The sequence below is a fragment of the Scylla paramamosain genome, unplaced genomic scaffold (assembly GCF_035594125.1).
Source record: "Scylla paramamosain isolate STU-SP2022 unplaced genomic scaffold, ASM3559412v1 Contig11, whole genome shotgun sequence".
Taxonomy (NCBI): domain Eukaryota; kingdom Metazoa; phylum Arthropoda; class Malacostraca; order Decapoda; family Portunidae; genus Scylla; species Scylla paramamosain.
The window spans coordinates 1,272,501-1,296,500 of record NW_026973676.1 but is presented as its reverse complement, the minus strand read 5'-3'; the positions used below and the strand labels follow the sequence as shown (position 1 = coordinate 1,296,500).

The window sequence follows — 24,000 nt, the reverse complement described above, 5'->3', positions numbered from 1 at the left end:
TTGAGAAGGATTAATCATCTCTTTGGTTTTAGTAGGAACCACTAAGAAATTAACCCTCTTTTCTTCATTGATTTCTACTTCTTGTGTCACTGTTCTGTAGACTACCACTGTATCCTCCAATGGACTTGAATGGGGTGAGATTTTACCAATGATCCCCCAACCTAGCTCTGTCCTACGAGCATAGGGATGCTTCTTACTATCACCTGCTATTTGCTCTTCTGCCATAATGGCTTCTGCACAATCAAGACCAATGAGAAGTCCTATGTCAATGTTTGGGTCATATTTCATTAGTTTGTCAGAGATTGCCTTTAAGTGGGGCCAGTCGCAAGCAGTCTCAGGCCTTGGTATCTGACTCCGTCCAGCTGAAATGTTTTCTGTTGAATATGCTGAAGGGACTGATATTTCCACTTCTTCATTATAACCTCTTACTTTAAGTCCATGAATTTTGATAGAATCAGTGATTTGTTTTCCACTTATTGTGTGGATATTGAGTGACACTGATGGTCCACTAACTCCCAATTTATTCAGAGTGCTTTCCTTGATGAATGAAGCATCAGACTGCTCATCCAGCAGGGCATACACTAAAAATTTATTCTCTTCGTTACTAACATGTAACCATACAGGAACTATCATGGTGTGCATGTCATGTGTCACTGATTCTGTAACTTTGACCTTATTGGCTACTACTGTGGGTTTATCATCTTTAGGCTGAGTTGCTTGTGCTGGCACCTTTTGGCTCTCAGTTCTTGTCATGTCATCATTGTGAAGAGCTGTGGGATGGTATCTCTGACATACTTTACAAACTTTCCTTCTTCTACAATCCTTTCCTTTGTGACCCATTTTTAGACACCCTGTACATAACCGTTTTTCTTTAGCAAATTTGTACCTAGTATTAACATCAAGTTTGGCAAATTCCTTGCAATCATCTAAATCATGATCCTTTGTACAGTAGTGACAGAATCGTCCTTTCCTTTCCTGGTCCTTGGGATACTGTTTGTTGGCTTGTACATTTACTTTACTTTGGAATGACCACATTGGTTTTTCCTCAATTGCTTTAGCCATGAAAGTTCTACTCCCTCTATTCTTTGTCATGATGTTTGATTCCCTTGGTTTCCAATTGGTTGCCCATGTTTGAGTTTTGATCCAATCATTTACTTCCCTACTTACTGAATTCCAGGAAAGAAATGGATTGCTTGCTCCTTTTGCTTCTTTCTGGACAAATTCACATAACATTTCAAAGGGTGGGTGGTGCTCTTCATTGCTACTAGAAGTGTTATTACTGTTAGTATCAAGATATATCATCGCTTGCTTTCTCCAGTCATGAACAACATGTTCAGGGAGTTTTGCTAGCACCTTTCTCTGCTCTCTAGGATCATTCAGAAATGACAAATAAGAAGTGTGTTTCATTGCAGCTAAACAGCACTTCAAAAAATCTGAGAAAGCTGTTAATGCTGGACCATTATGCGGAGAGATTGGTAGCCAATTCATTAACTTATTTGTGTAAGCATCAGCTATGATGCTTTTGTTTCCAAATCTATCACTAAGAATTTTCTTTGCTTGCACATAGTCAGCATCAGAGTTAAAGTGCATTAACATTTTAATGGCATTCTTTGCCTCACCAGTTGTATACCTCTCTAAGTAGGCAAGTCTCTCTTTACCAACAGAAGTTTTAGACTCTACATAAGTTTCAAAGTTTTTCAACCAACTTGGAAATTCCATGGGTTCTCCATCAAAAGTGTTAGGCTCTATTGGAGGGAGGCTCCACTTGGGATCAGGTATGTTGATTGCAAAGGTTCCCCCAGGATGGGAAAAGGATTGATGATTCTGTCTCACATTATTCACATTATTAGGCATGTTGACATTATGAGTGTGTCTACGAGAGCTTGGTACAAGACTTTGAGCTGTAGGGTTGAGATTTATTACCTGAGGTTCACTAAATATTTGTCCATCTACTTCATTTGTCATCAATTCATTATCTCTATTGCAAGAAGAAGGTTTCTGTGGGTCATGGAATGTAACATATTTGTGAGGCATGGCATTGTCACTTTGTTGATTTGCAATTGCTTGTGCTTTCATTTCATTTTGTGACTCTATGTATTGTTGAAGATAACTTTGCTTCTCTACACTTTCATCATTACCTGGAAGCATTTTTACTTCTTCTTCAACTAAGCTAAGAGCATTAAGTTCAGCACTAGCAACTGCTAAATCTCTCTCTTTCTTTTTCTTTGAGAACATTGCTTCGTCTCTTGCTAACATAACTTCTGCATCTGCTTTAGTCTTAGCTAACATAACTTCTGCCTCTGCTAAACTATCATGATATTCCATTTCCTTTCTAAGTCTGGCTACCTTTGCTGCTGCTTCTTGCTTTCTTTGTGCTGCTGATGAACGTGATGAAGTAGATGAGACTCTAGAATGTCTAGACCGTTTGCTGGAACAAATTGATCCTCTGTCATTCTTTAACTCCTTTCTTTTACATTCTATACTTTCTAATATTTCATGGTGAACTCGTTGATTGTGTTCCAGCTCTTCATTTAGCTCCTCTGACCTTTCTGGCTCTAGTTCCACCAGCTTTGTGTATTCCACATAATACTGCTGAAATGCCTCTATTACTTCACTTGACATGGGCTCTAATTCAAAGGGGCTAATTACAATTTTTAATCCTTTCTTAATTTTGCTGGTAACACTGCTCCATTTACGCTTACAGGACTCTGCTCTTCCTTTGGTTACACTGACTTGATATTCTCTTCCTTTATCGGTTGGCACTCGCTCCCTGACACTAACTTCTTCAATACAAGTTTGATCCCTGTCCACTTGCTCACCCTCACCTTCCCTAAGGCCATCTACGGCATTAATTTCCTCAGTATCAGACATATCTAACAACTTAATTGTGTCAATACTGAGACACTGAAAGAGCAATTTAAAATTACCACTCTTAATACTAGCTAATTGTGGGTAATTTTCACTTAGGCTACTCAATTCAGTGCACATACATACTATTATACTTTCTTGCCTGTGACCATGGGTTCTACAAAATGGTGGCGAGGCACAGTGGGTAGAAGGGAGTGGTTGTCGTCAAGGGTAGAGCTGACCCCGGGGCCTCAGAGGTCAACCTATAGGCTTACGTCAGCGTCCCCTCGTCCTGTGACTCACTCTTGCTGCGGTTTCACATGGAGCCAATTTCTTGCTTGTAGGCCGAGTTCTTACTGTAGCCGCACCGGCTGGGCATCAATTGGCTCTCAGGTGATCTGTTTTACTGATCACACCCATCATCGTAGGGTCGAGGAAAGGCAGTTCTCTCTCTGACGTTTATTGATGAGGTAGGCATGACCGTAAGAACTGCGAACAAGTTCTCGGTCTCAATTTCTTACAAAATAACATTATACACTGATATTAAACACTTTCAACATATTACAATATTCATTAACAATACATGCAATTGACTTAGCACTATGACAATCAGTTTTTACTACAAAATTAAAGTATTTACCTCGGTCACCATCCTGCCCGTCTTTGTCTGAGCGCGACTTGGCCGTGAGTGATGCCCGAAGGCGACTAGCAGGTTAACCCCACACTACCAACAAGTGAGCATCGGCTTCGGTGCTTAATATAGCATTAAATACTGATACTCACACATATTACACGTTTTCATGCAAATAGAAAACTATTGAACATTTCACTTATATATGCCGAGGAATAATCACATGAGGTACATACGCTTTACACACAGTAACACCTACGGTCGTCGGCTGGCTGATTAACAGGAGATCGTAGGTGAGAGAGAGAGAGAGAGAGAGAGAGAGAGAAAGACTTGACAAGCATTCAAACAACTACAAATTAAAGAAAAAAAAAAGCGATAATTTTAATAAAAACAGGATATATAACTTTACTTAATACAAGCCACCAAACACCAGTGCAGATATATTAATAGCAATGATAAGAAAAAAATAATAATAATTAGGACTATAGCTACGTACTGTGAAACTCTTACTGTATTCAAATTTCACATAGATGATTAGTTGGGCTTTCAAATACACTTCTACGGTTTATAATACAGAAATCTTGTTAATCTGTCACTAGAACCATAAAAACAACTTTGAAAACCTGTGTAGCTTCATAGAATCTGATCAGCTCAGTGGAAATGCAGCGCAGAATTCCTGAACATAACTGGCTTGTCTAATACCCAACAGTCGTCCCAGTCGGCCCCGCTTACTGCTATGGGCGAGAGAGAGGGGCCGAGCTGTGGAAAGCCGATGTTGAAGGAGTATGATAATGGAAAAAAAATGTTAAATTATTACTCAGTGAAATTAATATGAAACTTACGAGATTGGGTGATTAGACTGGCTAAGTCTGATTGGGGTAGGTTTGTCTCAGTGTGGTTAGTTAGGTACATAAGATGATACGATTAGATTGGGCTGATATGACATACCAAGCCGTAATTAGGTTGATTCAGTAAGATTGGGTGATTAGGTAGCGCTAGATACTTGATGATTAGACTGGCTAGGTCTGATTATTTCTATGTCCAGGAGAAAATGTTTAGCTGATTAGCCAATGGTAAGTTGCAAAGGTGATTAGACTGCAGGTAACGTTAATAAGCTTGTCAGGTCGGTGTGGTTACAGGCAATTGGCTTGTTAACTAGGATCGGTCATTAATTTAGTAATTATCAAATATATATATATATATATATATATATATATATATATATATATATATATATATATATATATATATATATATATATACGTATTTTTTGTGTATATTTTTAGTTATTTGTTAGATGCATGCATTGCAAACACACACACACACACACACACACACACACACACACACACCCTTAATAACGTTGTATGCCACCCACACCAACGCACGCCCATGCATATCTCCACACCTACGCACACCCACATCCACGCACGCCCATTATGTCCACACCCACGCCCTACATCCACACACACGCCCACACGCCCACTCATCGTACGCCCGCCGACTCACGCTCATCCAGTCACGCACATTATTTATATATTTTTCTTTTCATGTTTGTAATGCAAGGCTGAGGTTACCGTATCGTGCACCCACCACTGGCTGATTTCGTACGTGTGAAAAGATTATCGTACGTTACTTTTATTATTCAATTTTTATAATGCAGGTTAATGTGCGTAGTTAATCTAACGATTGTCTATCTGACACTTGTTTGATTATAAAGTGATGGACTGAATGTATTCCTTCTCTTCCTTCTTCCTTCTCTTCCTCTTCCTCCTCTTCCTCCTCCTCCTCATCTTTTGCTCTATTTGATTATATCATCAGTTCTTATTTGATTATAAAGTGATGAAGTACGTCATTTTTCCTCCTGCTCCTCTTGCTCCTCCACCCTGCCTGAGGGAATTGAGGGAGGTGAAGTGGTTGAGCTGGCAGGCACTCGCGTTCATTCTCACTACAGACGCAGGAAGTGACGGTTGAGGGCAGGCGAGCTGAAAGGTGAGTGTGGTGGTGTGTGTGTGTATTTGTGGCTGAATTGACTTGGTGGCGTGACTTTGGAAGGGGTGGATGATACGGCTGGCAGTAGTTGATTTGGAGAGCGACTGTGATTTAGGTAAGAGTGAACGAATACCAATGAGTAAATTGTATAGATAACTGAATAATAAGGGTGTACTACTGAATAATAGTGAATCAGTGACCGACTGCGTAATGTACTTGTGCAGTGATGATGTGTGGTGTTAGATTAAGGAATATTTTCTTTGTATTGGTGTTGATAATGGAATATAGGATGATTATAGCCTGTGGTGTAATCAGATTTACGGTGTACTCTCCAGGGGCATGGCGTGGTGGTGGTGGTGGTGGTGATGGTGGTGGCGGCGGTGGTGGTGACATGCTTCCTCGCGTGCCTTAAGTAGGTAAGGATCGTTATGTAAAGGTGTTGGTGGTGGTGATTTATTTAACGACTGTGGTAATTTGTACACGTGTCATAGCCTGTTAGTGGTGATATAAGCGTGTTACGGTGGTGATGTGTTATAGTTCACGGTACTGCAGTTGTGATGACGCGTGTGGCAGTGGTGAGTTATGTTTACGTACTCCAGGGTTGTGGTGGTGGTGAGTGAATATATTGCGTATGGCGGATGTGATTAGGTGCGCGGCCGCTGTAATGCCTATTCAGGGGATAACATGTTCACCATTGCATTGTCCATTCCTACCAATTCTTTTACTCCTCCTCCTCCCTCATCCTCCTTCATCCTGCTGCTGCTCCTCCCTTCTCCTCCTCTAGCTGCTGCTCCTCATAGGTCACAAGGCCTCCTGTCACGTCTTTCCTATGTATTCCTCCTGCTAGTCCTCCAGCGGCTGCTCCTGTTCTTAATGTTTTCTTTTACCACTTTTGAAGAAATAATATTGGAAAAGTGTGCAAGTTTTGAAGAAATTAGTTACATTTGCCAGCGGTCAGACCTGGTGTGCACTTGTGGTCCCTTGTTACAACAGGAAGGATGCAGGTGAGGTTGTTGGTGGTGGGTCATTAGGGAGCTGTAAAGGATCACTTTATGGATAAGGATGAGTGGGAGTAGTTAGGCACTTAATACAGGGACAGTCATGTGTAGGCCTAACACGGAGTTGTGTGCAGGCCTAACGTCTTCCTGCACCATCCCTCGTCTTCTCGGGTTCATGGAAATTGAAAGAACTTTAATTCATTTTTTATTTTATTGTACTGATCAATGACATCTAGGCCTACTGAATTTTTTTTCTCATTTCACCAAGGTTAGATTAATAGGTGTTGTTAGGTTAATATAAATTTAAACTCGGTAATTTCTAATAGTATTTTATTTATGTATTGACTTAATTCATTATTTAATTTTTTACTAGTGGTATTAATGACACTTAGGCATACTGATTTTTTTTTAATTAATGAGAGAGGAAACATGAATTCATTATGGAATATTTACCTTAATTAATTGTGTGGGTGTTTTTAGTTGTGGCATTTATCTAAATCTATCAGTCTGTCTATCTTAGTCCATCTGTTAATCTATCAGTCTGTCTGTCTATCTGTTTGGCTGTATCTATCAGTCTTTATCTGCCTGTCAGTTTTCTCCTCCTCCTCTTCCTGTGACACTGGGCAATGAGAAAAGGCAAAATAAATAAATGTGTCCTTGTATAACCCCAAATGTAAGGGAAGTTTAATTTCCATCCGTCGGTATTTTCAGTGAAAAATCCGTAAATTCATGAAAATTTGTTAAGTGCACTGAAAAATCACCAAAGGTCTTGGCAATACCACCACGAAGTTTCATGGCAGTACTGCGGTTCCAAGCATGTTTTTTAACTATTAAATGGCCGGGAGGCGTGGTTTGTTTATATCGTGCCCTTTAATACTTTTGCTATTACTACTCATGTTTTCCCTCTGTTTTATAGATTTTTTCGTTTTTACGTTTTTTTTTTTTTTTGTAGAAGTCACTTCATATAAAAGAGGTAGTTGGCAACACTGGAGTTGGGGGGAGGCTGGCCTCTAGGCGATCGATACCCCCCCCAGTGCTGGCTGACGCCGTGGAAGGAGAGAAGCTACGTGCTCCTTAACCTGGTGTTGCCCCCGTGATTGCCTTTATTCGGGCTTTTACTTCTTGGTGTACACTTTCTTCAACTTGGAGGCATTGCAGACAATGCCTAGGCCAAAGAAGAACGTGGCTTTACGTCGCAAATGTGCAAAAATTGCGACAAAAGCATCTGTTGCCGCCAAGCGAAAGCGTCAGGCGGCTCCCAGAGTGTCAGGCGGCTTCTGGGAGCGGGGACGCATCCTGTTCCTAAGTTTATTCTTTATCAAGTTCATTTGGGAAAAAACCCGTTCAACAGAGGCATTGCTAATGGGCAGCGAAAGCATGGACAGAGCAAACTGCCCTACCTCCTTAAAATCCCGCTCCCCTGAGGCGTCCTGGTGGCTGTGAACAGTTAACCAAAACTTTTCGGAGTCGTTTATCACATCTTTTGGCCAGCTGACAGTTGCAAGTCTTTGCCACTGCCCGTCGAGCTTACCAATATCCCCCGAATATTTTGGTAAGAAAGACAGCTCCTGCAGTCTTGGTTTCCTCACTCCGAGAACGGTTTCTGGGGTCAGGGCATCCAAGCTCTGGAGATGGTTAATATTTGATGGAAGCCTTTGCTGCAGCTCCTGAAGAAGCTTCATCAGGAAGTCACGCCCGTGCTTCTTAACGGTGTGAACAATTCCGCTGTCCAACCTGCTCTGACCCAGTTCGATGTAGAACTTCACACCGAAGTCCACAGCTTCCAGCGGCAGATGGTTCCGTTCGTCGTTCACCTATAAATATAATAATAATAATAATAATAATAATAATAGATGTGAAGAACCGAAATGAGAAGAGGGAAGGAAGAGAGAAGAGCTAGGATAAGATTAGAATAGGAAGAAGGGAGGATAAGGAGGGGAGACGTGAATGTTTACTCCTACACCGACCGTTATCAGGGCCCATTAACAACATGTCAGAGCAGCTCCTCGTCTAATAGGAATAGGTTGAAGGTCAGCCTCGAAGAAAAACAATAGCCTGAGTACATAGAGTTGTGCCAATGCTGTGAGACAACAATATAACAATACTACTACTAGTACTACCGCTACTACTACTACTACCACTACCACTACTACCACTACTACTACTACTACTACTAATAATAATAATAATAATAATAATAATAATAATGTTTAATGATTTGAAAAAGTGGCAATAATGGCACTATAGTCTGTTCATTTTATGAAATCCGTTCAAGGTGGGGCACATTCTGGAATTCCCATGAGTGCGACCGCCAATTATCAGATTAACAGTACAGACCCACCACCCACCTGTTAATCTCTCTCTCTCTCTCTCTCTCTCTCTCTCTCTCTCTCTCTCTCTCTCTCTCTCTTAATCTCTCTCTTAATCTCTCTCTCTCTCTCTCTCTCTCTCTCTCTCTCTCTCTCTCTCTCTCTCTCTCATTATTATTATTATTATTATTATTATTATTATTATTATTATTATTATTATTACCATTATTATTATTGTTACTATTATTATTATTATTATTATTATTATTATTAATCAGGTAGTGTGCAAAAAAAGTCGATATTAATCATAAACAACTACTACTACTACTACTATACTACTACTACTACTACTATACTACTACTACTACTATACTACTACTACTACTACTACTACCATTATTCGTAATATTATTACAGAAAACTAAATCGTGTTAAATAAACACATTTGCTACTTACATCATAATCTGCCACAGCTCTCCACGTGCAGAAAGTTCGCGGCATCATGAGTCGCTGGAGAATGGACTTGTAGAGGGACATCAAATCTTCCAGGAGTCTGTTGGCATTGCACCGGTCTGACTTAAACAATTTGTTAACCCGGTTGACCTGGGACACCACAGGCTGCAGAAAAGCCAAGTACAACTTGTTGGCAGGATCTGAGTACATCTGGTACAACAAATCGGCAGTGTAGTTCTTCTCCTCCTCATCTTTGGATATCTGGAAGAAGTTACATATTATTATTATTATTATTATTATTATTATTTTATAACTACTTTATGAAGTATGTTATCTTAGACAATGTAATACCTACTTAAGGTTAATATCTCTCTCTCTCTCTCTCTCTCTCTCTCTCTCTCTCTCTCTCTCTCTCTCTCTCCACACACACTAAACAATCAGAGGTTAAGGGGATGGGCAAATGCGTATATACAAGTAATTCAAGTGGGTTACATGAACGATAATTAACTTACCTCAAAATGGAGTTTCAGCTCATCATACTGCTCCAGAATCCTTGTTATACATGGTGCAATAGCCAGCCATCGCGTCCCTGACAACTTCAGCAACTTCAGTGGTTGTTCTCCCACGTTGATTGTAGAATAGAGTTCTGCATACTTTTGTTGACGAAGCGTGCTGTGTGAAAAATATCTATGTCTGTGACACCATGAATTCAAGGTGAGAGGGCAACTTTCGCATTGCATATGACGTACATAAATGCAATGAATGACATATGCATTTGATGTGTGTCACGTGTGGGTTTAATGCACAAAATCTTGACATAACAGAGTTGTGTGTCCCGCACATAGTGTTGCATCCATCAGTTGCCAAACCATTGCATTTTTTGACGTTCAGTTTGGCATGATTTTCTATGAAGTCGAGTAAAGATGTTGTGACCACCTCAGCTGTGCCCCTTTCCAATTCCACCAAACCCAAGAACGAAGTGATAATTCTCTTCTTTGAGTAGCTGGGATAGCGAACAACAACACACAGTTTCTTTTTTGTGGTGATGTCTGTGCTTTCATCAATTATCAATGAGTAATCATTATCACCGATATCACTGCATAGTTCCTTCAGCATAGAGGGTCCCAGTACTTTGTTTATAAGTGCTGTGCACTTCGTTCTATGTAGTGAGATTTCCTTATTTGAAATTTTTCCCACAACTTCAGCCAGGTGATCAATAGTGTTAATGCTTGAATGGCAAGCAATGTGAGCTGCTAATATCAGTTCACAAATTTTCATGCTGTTATTGGCATTTGTTTTTCTAATGCCGGATTGAAATAATGTTCTCATGTTTGAAAATGGGGCTGCATTTTTTCTGTGCTTTTCAGTTGAGCTATGACTGACAAGGTCACTGTGATGGGCTCTAATTGTTGTTTTGCAGAACTTGCACGCTGCAACAGAGTCATCACCAGGCACACCAGAAATCCATTCTCTGAGACCATCTTCTTTTTCCCATTCTTTCTTGTATTTCTTGCCGTACTTAGCCCACTTGCCCATTTTCACTGCACGACAGAGAGTAAACTGTTTCTGATAGCCAAGGTGCTGGTTGTGACTGTGTGGTGGTTGAAGAGAGACTGCTGGCTTCATCATCATACTGTCCAGGTCACGGGGATAGGTCATGCGACGGTGTTAACGAGGTCGTGCCCTCATGATAAATACTGATAATCCCCCTGGGGAGAGGGGAAAGAGGTCACACCCAGGCAGATGGCCAGGCGCGTCAGGTATCGTCACCTGACAACACACCTGGCGTGGCGCTGTGCCTGAGCTTGTGAAAAAACGATATAAAATAATTTTTCCAATATAAAAAGCCCAAAATACCGCGTACTACAATAAAAACAGCCCAAGAAACCGCCAACCCGCGAATACCATTTTCTTCCCGCCAATTCCAATGAAAAATAGCCCAATTGGGCGGGAAAACCGCGGACCTGGCAACCCTGGGACGCACCGCCACCTGTGTGTTTATGTTCACGTGAACCAAGGAGTGCACAGAAAAGAAAATCTCTTGATTTAACAAAAAGAACAACCACAAGCTAGTGAGATGAAAACACGATCCATATTTTCTTAAGAGACAGTGAAAGAAATTGTGGAAAGCATGCTTGTGACTGAACAAAAAGAACAACCACAAGCTAGTGAGATGAAAACACGATCCATATTTTCTGAAGAGACAGTGAAAGAAATTGTGGAAAGCATGCTATGTCCATGTTCTCAGAACAATGCTACTGCTACCTTTACACACCACCAAATAGACACGTATTTAAGTGGAGTGTTCATGTGGTCACGTAATTGCAGATACTATAAAAGGTGTGCAAGTGAAAGAACATTGTTATCCCATGACAACATTATTAGTGTACTGCATGATGCTCGGTGTTGGATACGCTGGTGTTGACAAACTGATTTCATTTTTAAGCTTGCATCATTTTACTAGACCTACATACATTCGTTATGCTAGGTTTATCACAGATACTGCCACAGACTTAGTGAAAAGTGTCCTGGAAAAGAGTAGACATGCTGTGTGTGATCATTATGCAAGCAAACAGGATATTGAACAAGTTGATGGCATGCCTCAAGTAAGCACAACTTTTGATGGCTCTTGGCATAAACGTGGTCACAAATCAAACTTCGGAGTAGGTGCAGTGATTGATGTTGACACAAGACTTATTTTAGATCATGAAGTTTGCTCAAAAGTATGTTTCAAGTGTAACGCTAAAAAGCAAATGGAGAGGCGAAATTACTGCTACCGAGTATGTGGTTTGGTTGGATGAACATGACTGTGACGCGAATTATGAAGGCTCCTCAGGGGGAATGGAGGCAGCAGCAGCTGTGGCATTGTGGCGTAGATCTCGTCAGTATAATATGTTCTATAAAACATTCGTGTCTGATGGTGACAGCTCTGCATTCCGTTCTGTGTGCGGGATGAATCAAGGTGCAGGACCTTACGGTGAGCAGTGCCCTGTCGTGAAGGCCGAGTGCATTAACCATGTTGCAAAAAGACTTGCCACAGGCCTTCGTGCTTTGAAAAAGACAAAGTGATGCAGAAAAGCCAGCAACATGGGGAGGAAGACAAGCTGACTGACGTAGTTATAGATCACCTGCAGTGTTATTTTCAAGTGAGTCTGAGCAGAAAGGTGGGCACAACTGCTAGTGAAATGCGTGAGAGAATGCGTGAGGAAATCATGTCAAGTTTCTTCCACTGCACGTCAACAGACGACAATCCTCAACATGACAGGTGTGCCAAAGGTGAAAGATCATGGTGCTTCTACAACAGAAGCATTGCTTTAGGACAACAGCCTCATTCCCACACCACAATGAAAGTTTATTTCCGTCTGGAAGAAGATCAGAAGAGAAAAATAAAAGCCATCTATGACAGACTCACTACAGATGAGATGATGAATCGATGTCTTCAGGGCATAACTCAAAACCGAAATGAGCACCTACACTCAAGAATATGGAGGATATGCCCAAAACATTGTAATGCATCAAAAATGTTGGTGGACTTCACAGCAGCAACTGCGGTATGCAATTACAATGTCGGCTACACTGAAAGCAACTTGGCTGGCCTGCTTGGCATTGAATCTACATTGTCTATGGAAAAATATCTGCAGAACATGGACAAGACGATGGAGTCCCCATTCAGATGAAAGATGAGGAACAAGAACCTGCGAAGAGACTTGGAGTATGCAGCTGGAGGCTTCTGACTGTCACTGTCTTGTCAACAAATCCTTTTTTCTCAAAAGTAAGTTATTGTGCTTTAAGTTGCTACTGTTCCGTCAGTTTTTATGAGTATGCAGCTGGAGGCTTCTGACTGTCACTGTCTTGTCAACAAATCCTTTTTTCTCAAAAGTAAGTTATTGTGCTTTAAGTTGCTACTGTTCCGTCAGTTTTTACGGTATTTACATAATTTTTTTTCACTGTCATTAAATTTTCTATAAGATAGGATTTTTTTTAATAAGTGTGATATGGAATTTTTATACAGGCGTAAATGCCGAGTTTATAGACACAGCGACACTTGTTGATGGTTTTTTATTATTTGCGTCATTAAAAATCATATAATTGGAAAAGTAAAGCTTCTGTTTTGTTTAGCAATGATTACTTTCTTCAAAAATATCTTAACTTGTCTTCATTAGCTTCAAAGCCTTAGTCGGTCAAAGTTCGCTTAGAATTTTAGTATTTTTTCTACATTTTTAATTTTTTCTTTCTTTTCCATGTACCATCTTCAAACTTTCTACACACGTAAGTAGGTATCTTAGCATTGTCAATAAATTTTCATGAAGATTGATTGAGAAGTTTATGATTAACCCAAAAAATCAAACTTTCTACACACGTAAGTAGGTATCTTAGCATTGTCAATAAATTTTCATGAAGATTGATTGAGAAGTTTATGATTAACCCAAAAAATCATCCATTGTCCCTTAAATAAAATATCAATGTATGATGGATCATTTTATTTATTCATTTTTGTCTTAAGATGTGATAGGTACATTATTACATTTCCTGAAGCAGCCTGACTAATAATGGTGACTGTGCTAGTGATTGAACTGGTGTCCTGTTAATTTGTCTTCTGTCTTTGAGTGAATCCCAAAAGCACCCTTTCACACCCTGACACAACCTAAGGTAACCTAAGGTAACCTAACTCAATTATTTCAGGGGCTGGAGAAGGTGGTGGCCAAGCTTCAGAAATGCAGGAAGGATTAGTGGTGATGGCCAGAAATGCAGGAAGGATTAGTGGTGATGGCTGCAGGCTGCCATGACCCCCCCAGGTGATTACCACATACTGCTGGGGCCCTTACTGCTCACCAGAACACTCAAATGCCCAAAAGAGTAATTCAAAATGTTGCCAGTACTATCAGCTTGTCTGAGATGTTTGTTTGCTTATTGCTTCTTAATTCATTAAATCTGGCTACCTGGCAGCTTTGCAGGGCTAAAAGCTGACCAAGACTTGACTGGCTTAGTGATGTCTGCCTGACTTGAAAGTCTGAGTGATGTCTGCCTGACTTGAAAGTCTGACAACATAAGTCATGTAGGTCTTTATCTGAGTATATGGGTTTGTCATTCATTGAGATTAATTATACAGATGAAATATTGCTGCATGTGGTTTAGAACAGCTTAGTGAAGACCTGGTTCTTTAACTAAACAGATGCTTTTGTCACTCTCCAGAGGTTCTGATGCAGTGTGTGGTGATGGACTGTGGCAGGGGAGAGTGGCCCACCTGCAGTGACAATTAGCAAGCGCGTCTCTCAAAGCTGTTGTTTTCCATAAGAGAGACTGGCTTGCCCCTCCGTCAACCTGAAATGGATGGGAGGCTACTGGTGAGTGGTGAGATGGCTTGATGGGTCTTGGTGTTCAGTGTTATGCATAGAAGGCTTCAGACTGAAAAGGGCAGTGTGACAAATTGAGCAGGTAAAATTTTCTGAAATTGTATGCTTTAACTGATTACCTTCAAAATGTTCTAGGTGGGTTTTTAAGGGTGTTTTTTGTAGGACTAGTACATTAACAGGATAAACACTGAAAGTTGAGTAAATTGTCTGTCCAGTAAATTGTCATAGTGAGTTGGTTAAATTCCTTCTCCATCAATTTGACAGCCCTGCAAAGACTGAGTAAATTGTCTGTCCAGTAAATTCTGTCATAGTGAGTTGGTTAAATTCCTTCTCCATCAATTTGATAGCCCTGCAAAGACTGACAGCATACTTATAGCATAACCTTATAGGATTGCCAGCCTGGTATATAGAGACAATAGATTTTTGTGTAACGTTTCATTGCTCCTATGGTATTTGATGTGTGCATGTATCAAATGTAATGATATATTTAGTGGTGCCTTGAAATCACTTAAACAACTACCATACCTTGCAGTTTGTTCACCTTGACTACCATACCTTGCAGTTTGTTCACCTTGACAAGTTGTGCAGCCTTACTCATCTCTAATGGTCACCAAGAGGCACATCAAGGATTTCACTTACTGGGCTGAAGGGAGTCTGGCAAGGCTGTGAGCTGACCAAGACTGACTGACTGGGGTGTGTGTGAGATACAGGTCTTCAAGTGTTGGAGACATGAGTGACTTGGTGTGTATGTGAATAAATGATAGATCAAGTGGTGTAGGGGATGAGACAAGGTGATGACCTAAAGTTGATAATTGTGTTCATGGAAGGTTTTATTGCAGTATTTGCCAGAGAGAGAGAGAGAGAGAGAGAGAGAGAGAGAGAGAGAGAGAGAGCACATTTGATTACTATTAGTGTTGGTGACTGACTTGCTTCCCCTGGAGCAAGTCACTGGAGTTTTGGATCCCAGAAAGAAATGTATGGATGGGTGATAGGCTCCCTGGTACCATTCCCTTAGACATGAATATAGAGGTGCAGATAGGGAAAAGAAATGAGTATAGAGAAATCTTCATATAGAAGAAATGAGTAGAGAAAATAAGTATTATATATTAGTATTTATATTGGCTTTTCTGATAGTGTGAATATTTCCTTGCAGAATGATGAACTGGAGAAATGAAGCTGAATCAAATGAGAATAATGGGTGCTTGGAGTGGCCGAGAAAGTACTGTTGCGTGTCACGTGGAGAACCGAGTGCTGTTATAACTCCATGATGCTAAAGATGAGTAGTCGTAAGTCATCACTGGCAAGATGATGACTGCTGTCCACAATGATGTCCACAAGGAAATCACTGGCAAAGATGTGAGGAGACTGTGGAGGACTGGGTGGGGAAACTTTCTGAAAATATTATTATATTCAGTGAGGCAGTTATCCACTCCTGTGATGGTATGGGTGGCTGCCTCATTACTCTGTGCTGTGCCCACTTGGCTGTGTTCGCTGTCTGAGCTGTGGTTAAGAGTTCGAGGACTCCTCAAATTATTGATTTGATTTGTTTTTTTTTTTTTTTTTTTTTTTTTTTTTTATAAAATTTTTTTTCCTGGATATCTGTTGTCTTGTTCTCCAGAGACTCTTCTAGGTATCCAGTAACCTGTTTGTTATTTTTAACAAAGTGAATTTTTGGTATTTTAAGTGTTTATTATTGAATATGATGCTTTTGAATATGGGTTCAGTAATTTCCTGCTTTTGAATATGGGTTCAGTAATTTCCTGATTTCCTTTTTCTATTAAAATGTATTAGGCAGGTTTTTATTTAAATGTTTTTATAGTTTTTCCATATAACCTTTTTATGCTACTCATATTCCCCCCACACTATATATATACCTGGTTGGTCCCACCCCCTGCTCTCCCTGCATTCCCCCCACACTCTACTCCTCATCCATAGGTTCATAGGTCTTTTTCTCTACTATATATATATACCAGGTTGCTCCCACCCCCTGCTCTCCATATACCAGGTTGCTCCCACCCCCTGCTCTCCACTTATATATAAAATTTATTTATATTATATACTGCTCTCTTACTTGACAAGTCTATATAACCTAACCTCACTTTTTCTGCTGTCTATACTGCTCTCGATAACCTGCTATACTGCTCTCGATAACCTAACCTCACTTCTTGGTCCGCTAGATAATACTGTATTATAGCTCTCGATAACCTAACCTCACTTGGTCCGCTAGATAATTATTTTTGCTCTCCACTTATATATAAAATTTATATTATATACTGGTCCGCTAGATAATTATTTTTAGCTTCTATTATAAAAGACTTGTCTAACTCTCCACTGTCAATAAAATTAGCTCTCCACTGTCTATTATAAAAAGACACTGACTATTATAATAAAATTAGCTCTCCACTGACTATTATAATAAACCTAAAATTAGCTCTCCACTGACTCACTTTTTGGAAAGATTGTCTTCCACTAGTCTAACTTTTTCTATAGTTATAATAATGAAGAAAGAATAGATGAAAAAGAGGTCATTCTCTCTCTCTCTCTCTCTCCTTTTTCATCTATTCTTTTTCTTCATTATTATAACTAACTTTTTTTTCTCTCTCTCCTATTTTAAATACTGTATATATATACAAATACTGTATATATATAACCATATAATTTTCTAATTTATTAAATACTGTATATATATAATACAAATACTGTATATATATAACCATATAATTTTCTAATTTATTAATCTATTTGCTTATTATTTATACATTGATTTAATGATATATGCCTATACATCTTAGCAAAATATTAATATTTATTATACCACACAGTAATGCTTTAAAATAGTTATACATCTTAGCAAAATATTAATATTTATTATACCACACACAGTAATGCTTTAAAATAGTTATACACCACAAAGATACACAGTAATGCTTTAAAATAGTTATACACCACAAAGATAACTTTATACACCACAAAAATAGTTATACACCACAAAGATACACACAGTAATGCTTTAAAATAGTTATACACCACAAAGATAACTTTACCAAAGGCCACAATCAACAAGTCTTCTTAATTGTTCAAATAAAAGACAGAGAGAGAGAGAGAGAGACCCCCAGCCCTCCTCACTCCCTAGGAAAGAGAGAGAGAGAGAGAGAGAGAGACCCCCATCCCTCCTCACTCCCTAGGAAGATCCCCAGGCCCTTCCAGACCCTCCCAGGACCTTACTTTGAGGGAGACGTGGTTTTTCAAGGGTGTTTTTAAGGTTCCAGTGGCAGATTAACAACATTTCTGCATTACTGACAAGAGAAACATCCGTGAGAACCCTGCTACCTGTATTTAAAATGCTGTAGTTGAAGTTACTGTGGTTTTCAAAGATGTTTTTAAGGTTCCAGTGACAGATTAACAACATTTCTGCATTACTGACTGGATAAACACCCTTGAGAACCCTGCTACCTGTATTTAAAAGGCTGTAGTTGAAGTTACTGTGGTTTTCAAAGATGTTTTTAAGGTTCCAGTGACAGATTAACAACATTTCTGCATTACTGACAGGAGAAACACCCTTGAGAACCCTGCTACCTGTATTTAAAAGGCTGTAGTTGAAGTTACTGTGGTTTTCAAAGATGTTTTTAAGGTTCCAGTGACAGATTAACAACATTTCTGCATTACTGACAGGAGAAACACCCTTGAGAACCCTGCTACCTGTATTTAAAAGGCTGTAGTTGAAGTTACTGTGGTTTTCAAAGATGTTTTTAAGGTTCCAGTGACAGATTAACAACATTTCTGCATTACTGACAGGAGAAACACCCTTGAGAACCCTGCTACCTGTATTTAAAAGGCTGTAGTTGAAGTTACTGTGGTTTTCAAAGATGTTTTTAAGGTTCCAGTGACAGATTAACAACATTTCTGCATTACTGACAGGAGAAACACCCTTGAGAACCCTGCTACCTGTATTTAAAAGGCTGTAGTTGAAGTTACTGTGGTTTTCAAAGATGTTTTTAAGGTTCCAGTGACAGATTAACAACATTTCTGCATTACTGACAGGAGAAACACCCTTGAGAACCCTGCTACCTGTATTTAAAAGGCTGTAGTTGAAGTTACTGTGGTTTTCAAAGATGTTTTTAAGGTTCCAGTGACAGATTAACAACATTTCTGCATTACTGACTGGACAAACACTCTTTAAAAGGCTCTAGTTGAAGTTATTGCAAGTTTAAAGCACAAAAAAAATGAATAATGAAAATAATGATTAAAAAAACCCCTCAAACACACCCGAATACTTGCAAACACACTCAAATACCGCAAAACACTCCCAAACACACCAAAAACACACCCAAGCACCCTAAAACACCCCAAAAACACCCCCAAACACACCAAAAACACACCAAAATACCCCCAAACACACCAAAACACCCCCAAAACACACACACTCTCACTTCATTAGAGTGGAGATGACCTGTCCCTCTCGTTCCTGCCTCAGAATCCTCTCGTCACTTCCTTCCTCCTGCATCTCCCCCACGTTGAACCAGGACTCAAAAACATCAAGGGAATCAAAAATATCTGGCATTAGGAAGTTCAGAAGGGCCCAGAGCTCTGCCAGGCTGTTCTGTAAGGGTGTCCCAGTCCGAAGCTGTCGGTTCAGGGGGGAAAAGGTGTTCAGGGATCTGTAAGGGAGGGTACGAGTTAGGTTAGGGTCTAGTTTGGGGGTTTCAAGGGTGTTTTTAAGGTTCTAGTGACAGATTAACAACATTTCTGCATTACTGACTGGATAAACACCCTTGAGAACCCTGCTACCTGTATTTAAAAGGCTGTAGTTGAAGTTACTGTGGTTTTCAAAGATGTTTTTAAGGTTCCAGTGACAGATTAACAACATTTCTGCATTACTGACAGGAGAAACACCCTTTATCTTTATTACAAGTAACTATTTACCTAATGTTCATATTAGTTGAAAAAAAAATTGTAGATAAAGACAAAGCCAGAGCCGAGAACACCGCTTACCATTCTTATCTGTCGAAATATACAACACATATTCCCTCATAAAACTCTGAAAAAAACACTTAATAAAATATAAAAAAAAAGTATAAAAATCTACAAAAATAAGTGATAAGACGTCCTGAAACATTGAAAATAAACCAAAACAAACCGCCAGCCAGTGTCCATCTTGTCACGGCGAGTGGTTGTGCGCTGCAGACTTAATCCTTGAGTAACGAGATTTTTGTGTGTTTTCTGTGTACCCACGCCTACCAAGTACTCATCAGGGTTCCCATATGACTTAAACCTTCCCTGATGGGTGATACAGAAGGCGTAGACACTGCCACAGACTCCCAGGATGAAAGAGTGAAATACCAGCTGACCCATGACGAAGGTAGGCAGTTTTTCTCACCCCCCCAGCTGCTAACTCTGTAAGTAAGTCTTGTGTTTCTGGGGTGTTGTGGGGGGGGGGGGCGGGGTTTTGATATTGATGTGGAATTTTAAACGTAAACAAAACCACGTGACTTTGAAATGTAAACAAAAAAATGTCACGTGACCAGATAATGTAAACAAAACCACGTGACTTTCAAATGTAAACAAACAAATGTCACGTGACCAGATAATGTAAACAAAACCACGTGACTTTCAAATGTAAACACAAGGTCACGTGACTTGCAAATGTAAACAAAACGAAAAAAACAAACAACCGCCATCTTGAAAGCAACGTAAATAAACAAACAAACAAACACGTGGATATATTAACAGTTTGCACTTAGAACAAAAAAAAACAAACAAACAAATACTTGGTACACATGCTTAGTCCCATAATTAGAAGGTAAAACACACACACACACACACAGTCTAGGTGAGTTAATCTTTATAATAAAAAAAAAGATTCTTAAGAGTAGTTAGTTAAATAAAAAAAATAAAAAAAGTTAAATAATTCAAACATACACACATTATCATTATTATTATTATTATTATTATTATTATTATTGTTATTATTATTATTCGACTTGGCTCCTTGCAGATATTCAAAATGGTGTTTTCTTTTATTTATTTATTTATTTTTTCTATATATAATACTTAAATAGGTAAGATTCATCGCTAATATTACAATGTGTGTATGTTTGTGTGTACATATGTGAGTGTGTGCGTGTGTGTGTGTGTGTGTGTGTGTGTGTGTGTGTGTGTGTGTGTGTGTGTGTGTGTGTGTGTGTCATTATCAACCTCAGAACCTCCGGGTACTGCGTGTGTGTGTGTGTGTGCGTGTGTGCGTGTGTGTGTGTGTGTGTGTGCGTGCGTGCGTGCGTGCGTAGGTTTATAGCGAGTCTAAGGTACTCCTAAGTGGGTCTTATTTAACCTCTTCTTCCTCCTCCTCCTCCTCCTCCTCCTCCTCCTCCTCCTCCTCATCCTCATCCTCTTCCTCTTCTTCCTCTTCTTTTTTTTTATTTTTCTATGTTATTTTTCTTAATTTTTTTTTGTGATTTTTTCTTCGTTCTCCTCCTCCTCCTCCTCCTTCGTCATCTTCTTCCTCTTCTTCTTCCTCCTCCTCATCCTCTTTATTTTTTTTACTGATTTTTTTTTCATTAGTCTTCCGTTTCTTTCCTTCGTCTCTCCTCCTCCTCCTCGTCCTCCTCCTCCTCCTCCTCCTCCTCCTCCTCCTCCTCCTCCTCCTCCTCCTCTTCCTCTTCCTCCTCCTCCTCTTCCTCCTCCTCCTCCTTTTCCTCCTCCTCCTCCTCCTCCTCCTCCGGTGACATTTTTGGAAGAAAACGTAGATTTTAGGGAAATTTTCAGCAAAGTTTTCAATTTTTTTATTTTTACAATTTCATTTTTTGTACATAAACTAAAATATTTCATTATTATTATTATTATTATTATTATTATTATTATTATTATTATTACTATTACTTTCATAGTCTGGGATCTTGTGTGTGTGTGTGTTTGTGTGTGTGTGTGTGTGTGTTTGTGTGTGTGTGTGTGTGTGTGTATGTGTGTTTGTGTATGTATGTATGTATGTACATATGTATGTATGTATGTATGTATGTATGCAAGCGTACACAGAAACACACACACACACACACACACACACAGATCCCACTTCAGTATACTATGGGTGTATGTATGTACGTACGTGTGTGTGCGCGCGCGCGTGTGTGTATACGTGCGTTCGTGTGTGCGTCATTTAGGCAGGATCAATTTATCAGGATATATTCTATAGGCCTAAAAAAATACCATCTTCAGGTTATTATTATTATTATTATTATTGTTCTTATGTGTATGTAATTGTATGTATGTATTATTATTATTATTATTATTATTATTATTATTATTATTGTTATTGTTATTATTATTATTATTTTCATTATTACTATTATTATTATTACTTAATACTACTACTATTACTATCACACACACACACACACACACACACACACACACACACACACACACACACACACACACACACACACACCTGGGAAAATCATTCTTTCTCATTATTATTATTATTATTATTATTATTATTATTATTATTATTTTGCATTATCATTGAAGAAAAAATGCATGAACGAATGAAAAAATGTTAATTTCAATGTATAATTAACATTTCTTTAAGCATTACCATCCAAAAATATATATAACAATGTATGTAATTCAAAATATGTAATCGTCTTGGGAAGTAATTATAATTGAGCGAAAAAAGCAGGTATATACATTGTCATTATTATTATTATTATTATTATTATTATTATTATTATTATTATTATTATTTAGAGTGCCTAAGTAATTACAATTCCAGGATTACAGTGCCTGGAAGAGATTATGTAACTCTCTCTCTCTCTCTCTCTCTCTCTCTCTCTCTCTCTCTCTCTCTCTCTCTCTCTCTCTCTCTCTCTCTCTCTCTCTCTCTCTCTCTCGTGTGTACATTAATTCATGTGGATCTATGTACGTTTTTTTTCCGTTTTACGCAATGCTATGTAGGTGTGTGTGCGTATGTGCGTGTGTGTGTGTGTGTGTGTGTGTGTGTGTGTGTGTGTGTGTGTGTGTGTGTGTGTGTGTGTGTTTACGTGTGCGTCAATATTTTGGCTTGAAATGTACACACACGCGCGCACACACACACACACACACACACACACACACACACACACACACACACACACACACACACACACACACACACACATGTACACATAAAATTTTTGGTTCACTTTCTCTTTGATGTACATGCCTGCGTGTGTGCGTGTGTGCGTGCGTGTGTGTACGCATTCATACGCACACAACCACCAGCGTAACCATTCATCCATGTACGTTTTTTGAACCGTAGTAAAAATAATGAAAATTTTGTGTAAATGTTGATTTTATTTCATTTTTTATTTAATTTATAAGCAAATATGTATACAAACTGTGCGTGCGTGCGTGCGTTTGTGCGTGTCGTTCGGATATCACAAGAAATACCTCATGTCGCTTCTAACAAACAAACAAACAAACAAACAAACAAAAACCATTACCGGTAGATTATTGACCTCAACAAAGTCAGATTGTGAGTGAGAAAATGAAAAAAAATAAGTGCTTTTTCTTTTTTTTTTCAATTTGTTTTTTTCACTCGTATGTCTGAATGTGTGTGTGTGTTTGTGCGTGTGTATGTTTGTTTGTGTGTTTATTATCTTTATTATCTTCATTATCTTCAATGTAAATAGTACTAGAAAAATTATTATTATTATTATTGTTATTATTATTATTATTATTATTATTATTATTATTATCATTATTATTATTATTATTATTATTATTATTACCACTCATTCAAACCGTTTTTTATTTATTTATTTATTTATTTATTCATTTCATTATTGTTTTCATTCTTATTACTATTATTATTATTATTATTATTATTATTATTATTATTATCGGTAGTGTGGATAATGATGTACCAGTTTTCTCTACAAAATTTCTAATAAATGTAATAAATAAATAAATAAATAATAAATAATAAATAACTGATTACGTCATTATTTCATTCACTCACTACTAAGTAAGACTATAGAATAATAATACACGAAAAATGATCAGATAAATAATGCAAACTATTAAACATCGTAAAATCACACGTTTAATTTAAAAATAACTGGTAATATGAAGTCGACAAAATAACGAACAAACACATTATAAACGCCACTAAAACAAACTAAAAAAACTATCACAAAAATAAAAAGCAAACAATTAAACACCAAAAACAAACACCGGAATTCAAAATAACAACAAAAATAACAATGAAGAAAGAATGTCGACAAAATAATTAGACGTAGTTTTTATTTCCCCCGCCATTAACAGCAGACCGCGTGATCGCTTACATTTAAATATTGACCTGTGTACGCTTAATTACTGCCTGCACCTGCTCCCCACTAGGCCTGCAGGTGCGCCCACGCCTTCTACACCTTCCCACACCTGCC

The 24,000-nt window shown here is 38.7% G+C and overlaps 4 protein-coding genes and 1 long non-coding RNA gene across 34 annotated transcripts in view; 2 read left to right on the top strand and 3 right to left on the bottom strand.

Annotated features, from left to right (window-relative positions):
• Positions 1-1,909: 1,909 nt before the first annotated feature.
• On the bottom strand, positions 1,910-3,727 carry LOC135097012 (uncharacterized). The gene is made up of 2 exons (XR_010265280.1): positions 3,488-3,727; positions 1,910-3,336 (listed from the first exon to the last, which is right to left on the bottom strand). It is a non-coding gene; the product is annotated as an uncharacterized LOC135097012 (long non-coding RNA).
• A 1,682-nt stretch (positions 3,728-5,409) lies between these two features.
• Positions 5,410-24,000, top strand: part of LOC135097057 (coiled-coil domain-containing protein AGAP005037-like) — a 113,671-nt gene continuing 95,080 nt past the window's right edge. Inside the window, exons 1-7 of one of the 30 annotated variants that reach the window (XR_010265343.1) lie at positions 5,410-5,470; positions 5,806-5,886; positions 13,914-14,026; positions 14,186-14,290; positions 14,424-14,575; positions 15,147-15,277; positions 15,738-16,938. The gene's annotated coding sequence lies outside the window, so the exon portion shown is untranslated. The other 29 variants (XR_010265337.1, XR_010265336.1, XR_010265335.1 and 26 more) reach the window with 29 other exon arrangements.
• LOC135097061 (uncharacterized) lies at positions 5,893-10,050 on the bottom strand. Its single transcript, XM_063998829.1, has 3 exons — positions 9,743-10,050; positions 9,234-9,491; positions 5,893-8,282 (listed from the first exon to the last, which is right to left on the bottom strand). Exons 1-3 carry the CDS (start codon positions 9,968-9,970, stop codon positions 7,716-7,718), a joined length of 1,053 nt encoding a protein of 350 aa, XP_063854899.1. The 5' UTR covers positions 9,971-10,050; the 3' UTR covers positions 5,893-7,715.
• On the bottom strand, positions 14,412-19,983 carry LOC135097064 (chromatin-remodeling complex ATPase chain Iswi-like). Its single transcript, XM_063998831.1, has 3 exons — positions 19,722-19,983; positions 19,015-19,242; positions 14,412-14,552 (listed from the first exon to the last, which is right to left on the bottom strand). Exons 1-3 carry the CDS (start codon positions 19,934-19,936, stop codon positions 14,504-14,506), a joined length of 492 nt encoding a protein of 163 aa, XP_063854901.1. The 5' UTR covers positions 19,937-19,983; the 3' UTR covers positions 14,412-14,503.
• LOC135097039 (nuclear autoantigenic sperm protein-like) overlaps positions 23,929-24,000 on the top strand; it is a gene marked incomplete at its 5' end in the record, with an annotated part of 27,011 nt that continues 26,939 nt past the window's right edge. The window contains one exon of the mRNA XM_063998804.1: positions 23,929-24,000. This exon is cut by the window's right edge and continues 2 nt beyond it. Coding sequence (XP_063854874.1) covers positions 23,929-24,000 — 72 coding nt within the window.

Excerpts from the sequence above, each read along its gene's own strand:
- LOC135097061 (XM_063998829.1), bottom strand. The coding sequence starts at position 9,970 with ATGCAATGCGAAAGTTGCCCTCTCACCTTGAATTCATGGTGTCACAGA. Across the intron at positions 9,492-9,742 it reads AGCTGAAACTCCATTTTGAG|ATATCCAAAGATGAGGAGGA; the intron begins GTAAGTTAATTA and ends AACTTCTTCCAG. Across the intron at positions 8,283-9,233 it reads GAGCTGTGGCAGATTATGAT|GTGAACGACGAACGGAACCA; the intron begins GTAAGTAGCAAA and ends TTATATTTATAG.
- LOC135097064 (XM_063998831.1), bottom strand. The coding sequence starts at position 19,936 with ATGGGTCAGCTGGTATTTCACTCTTTCATCCTGGGAGTCTGTGGCAGT. Across the intron at positions 19,243-19,721 it reads AAGATGGACACTGGCTGGCG|ATCCCTGAACACCTTTTCCC; the intron begins GTTTGTTTTGGT and ends CCTCCCTTACAG. Across the intron at positions 14,553-19,014 it reads GTCATCTCCACTCTAATGAA|GTTGACGGAGGGGCAAGCCA; the intron begins GTGAGAGTGTGT and ends CATCCATTTCAG.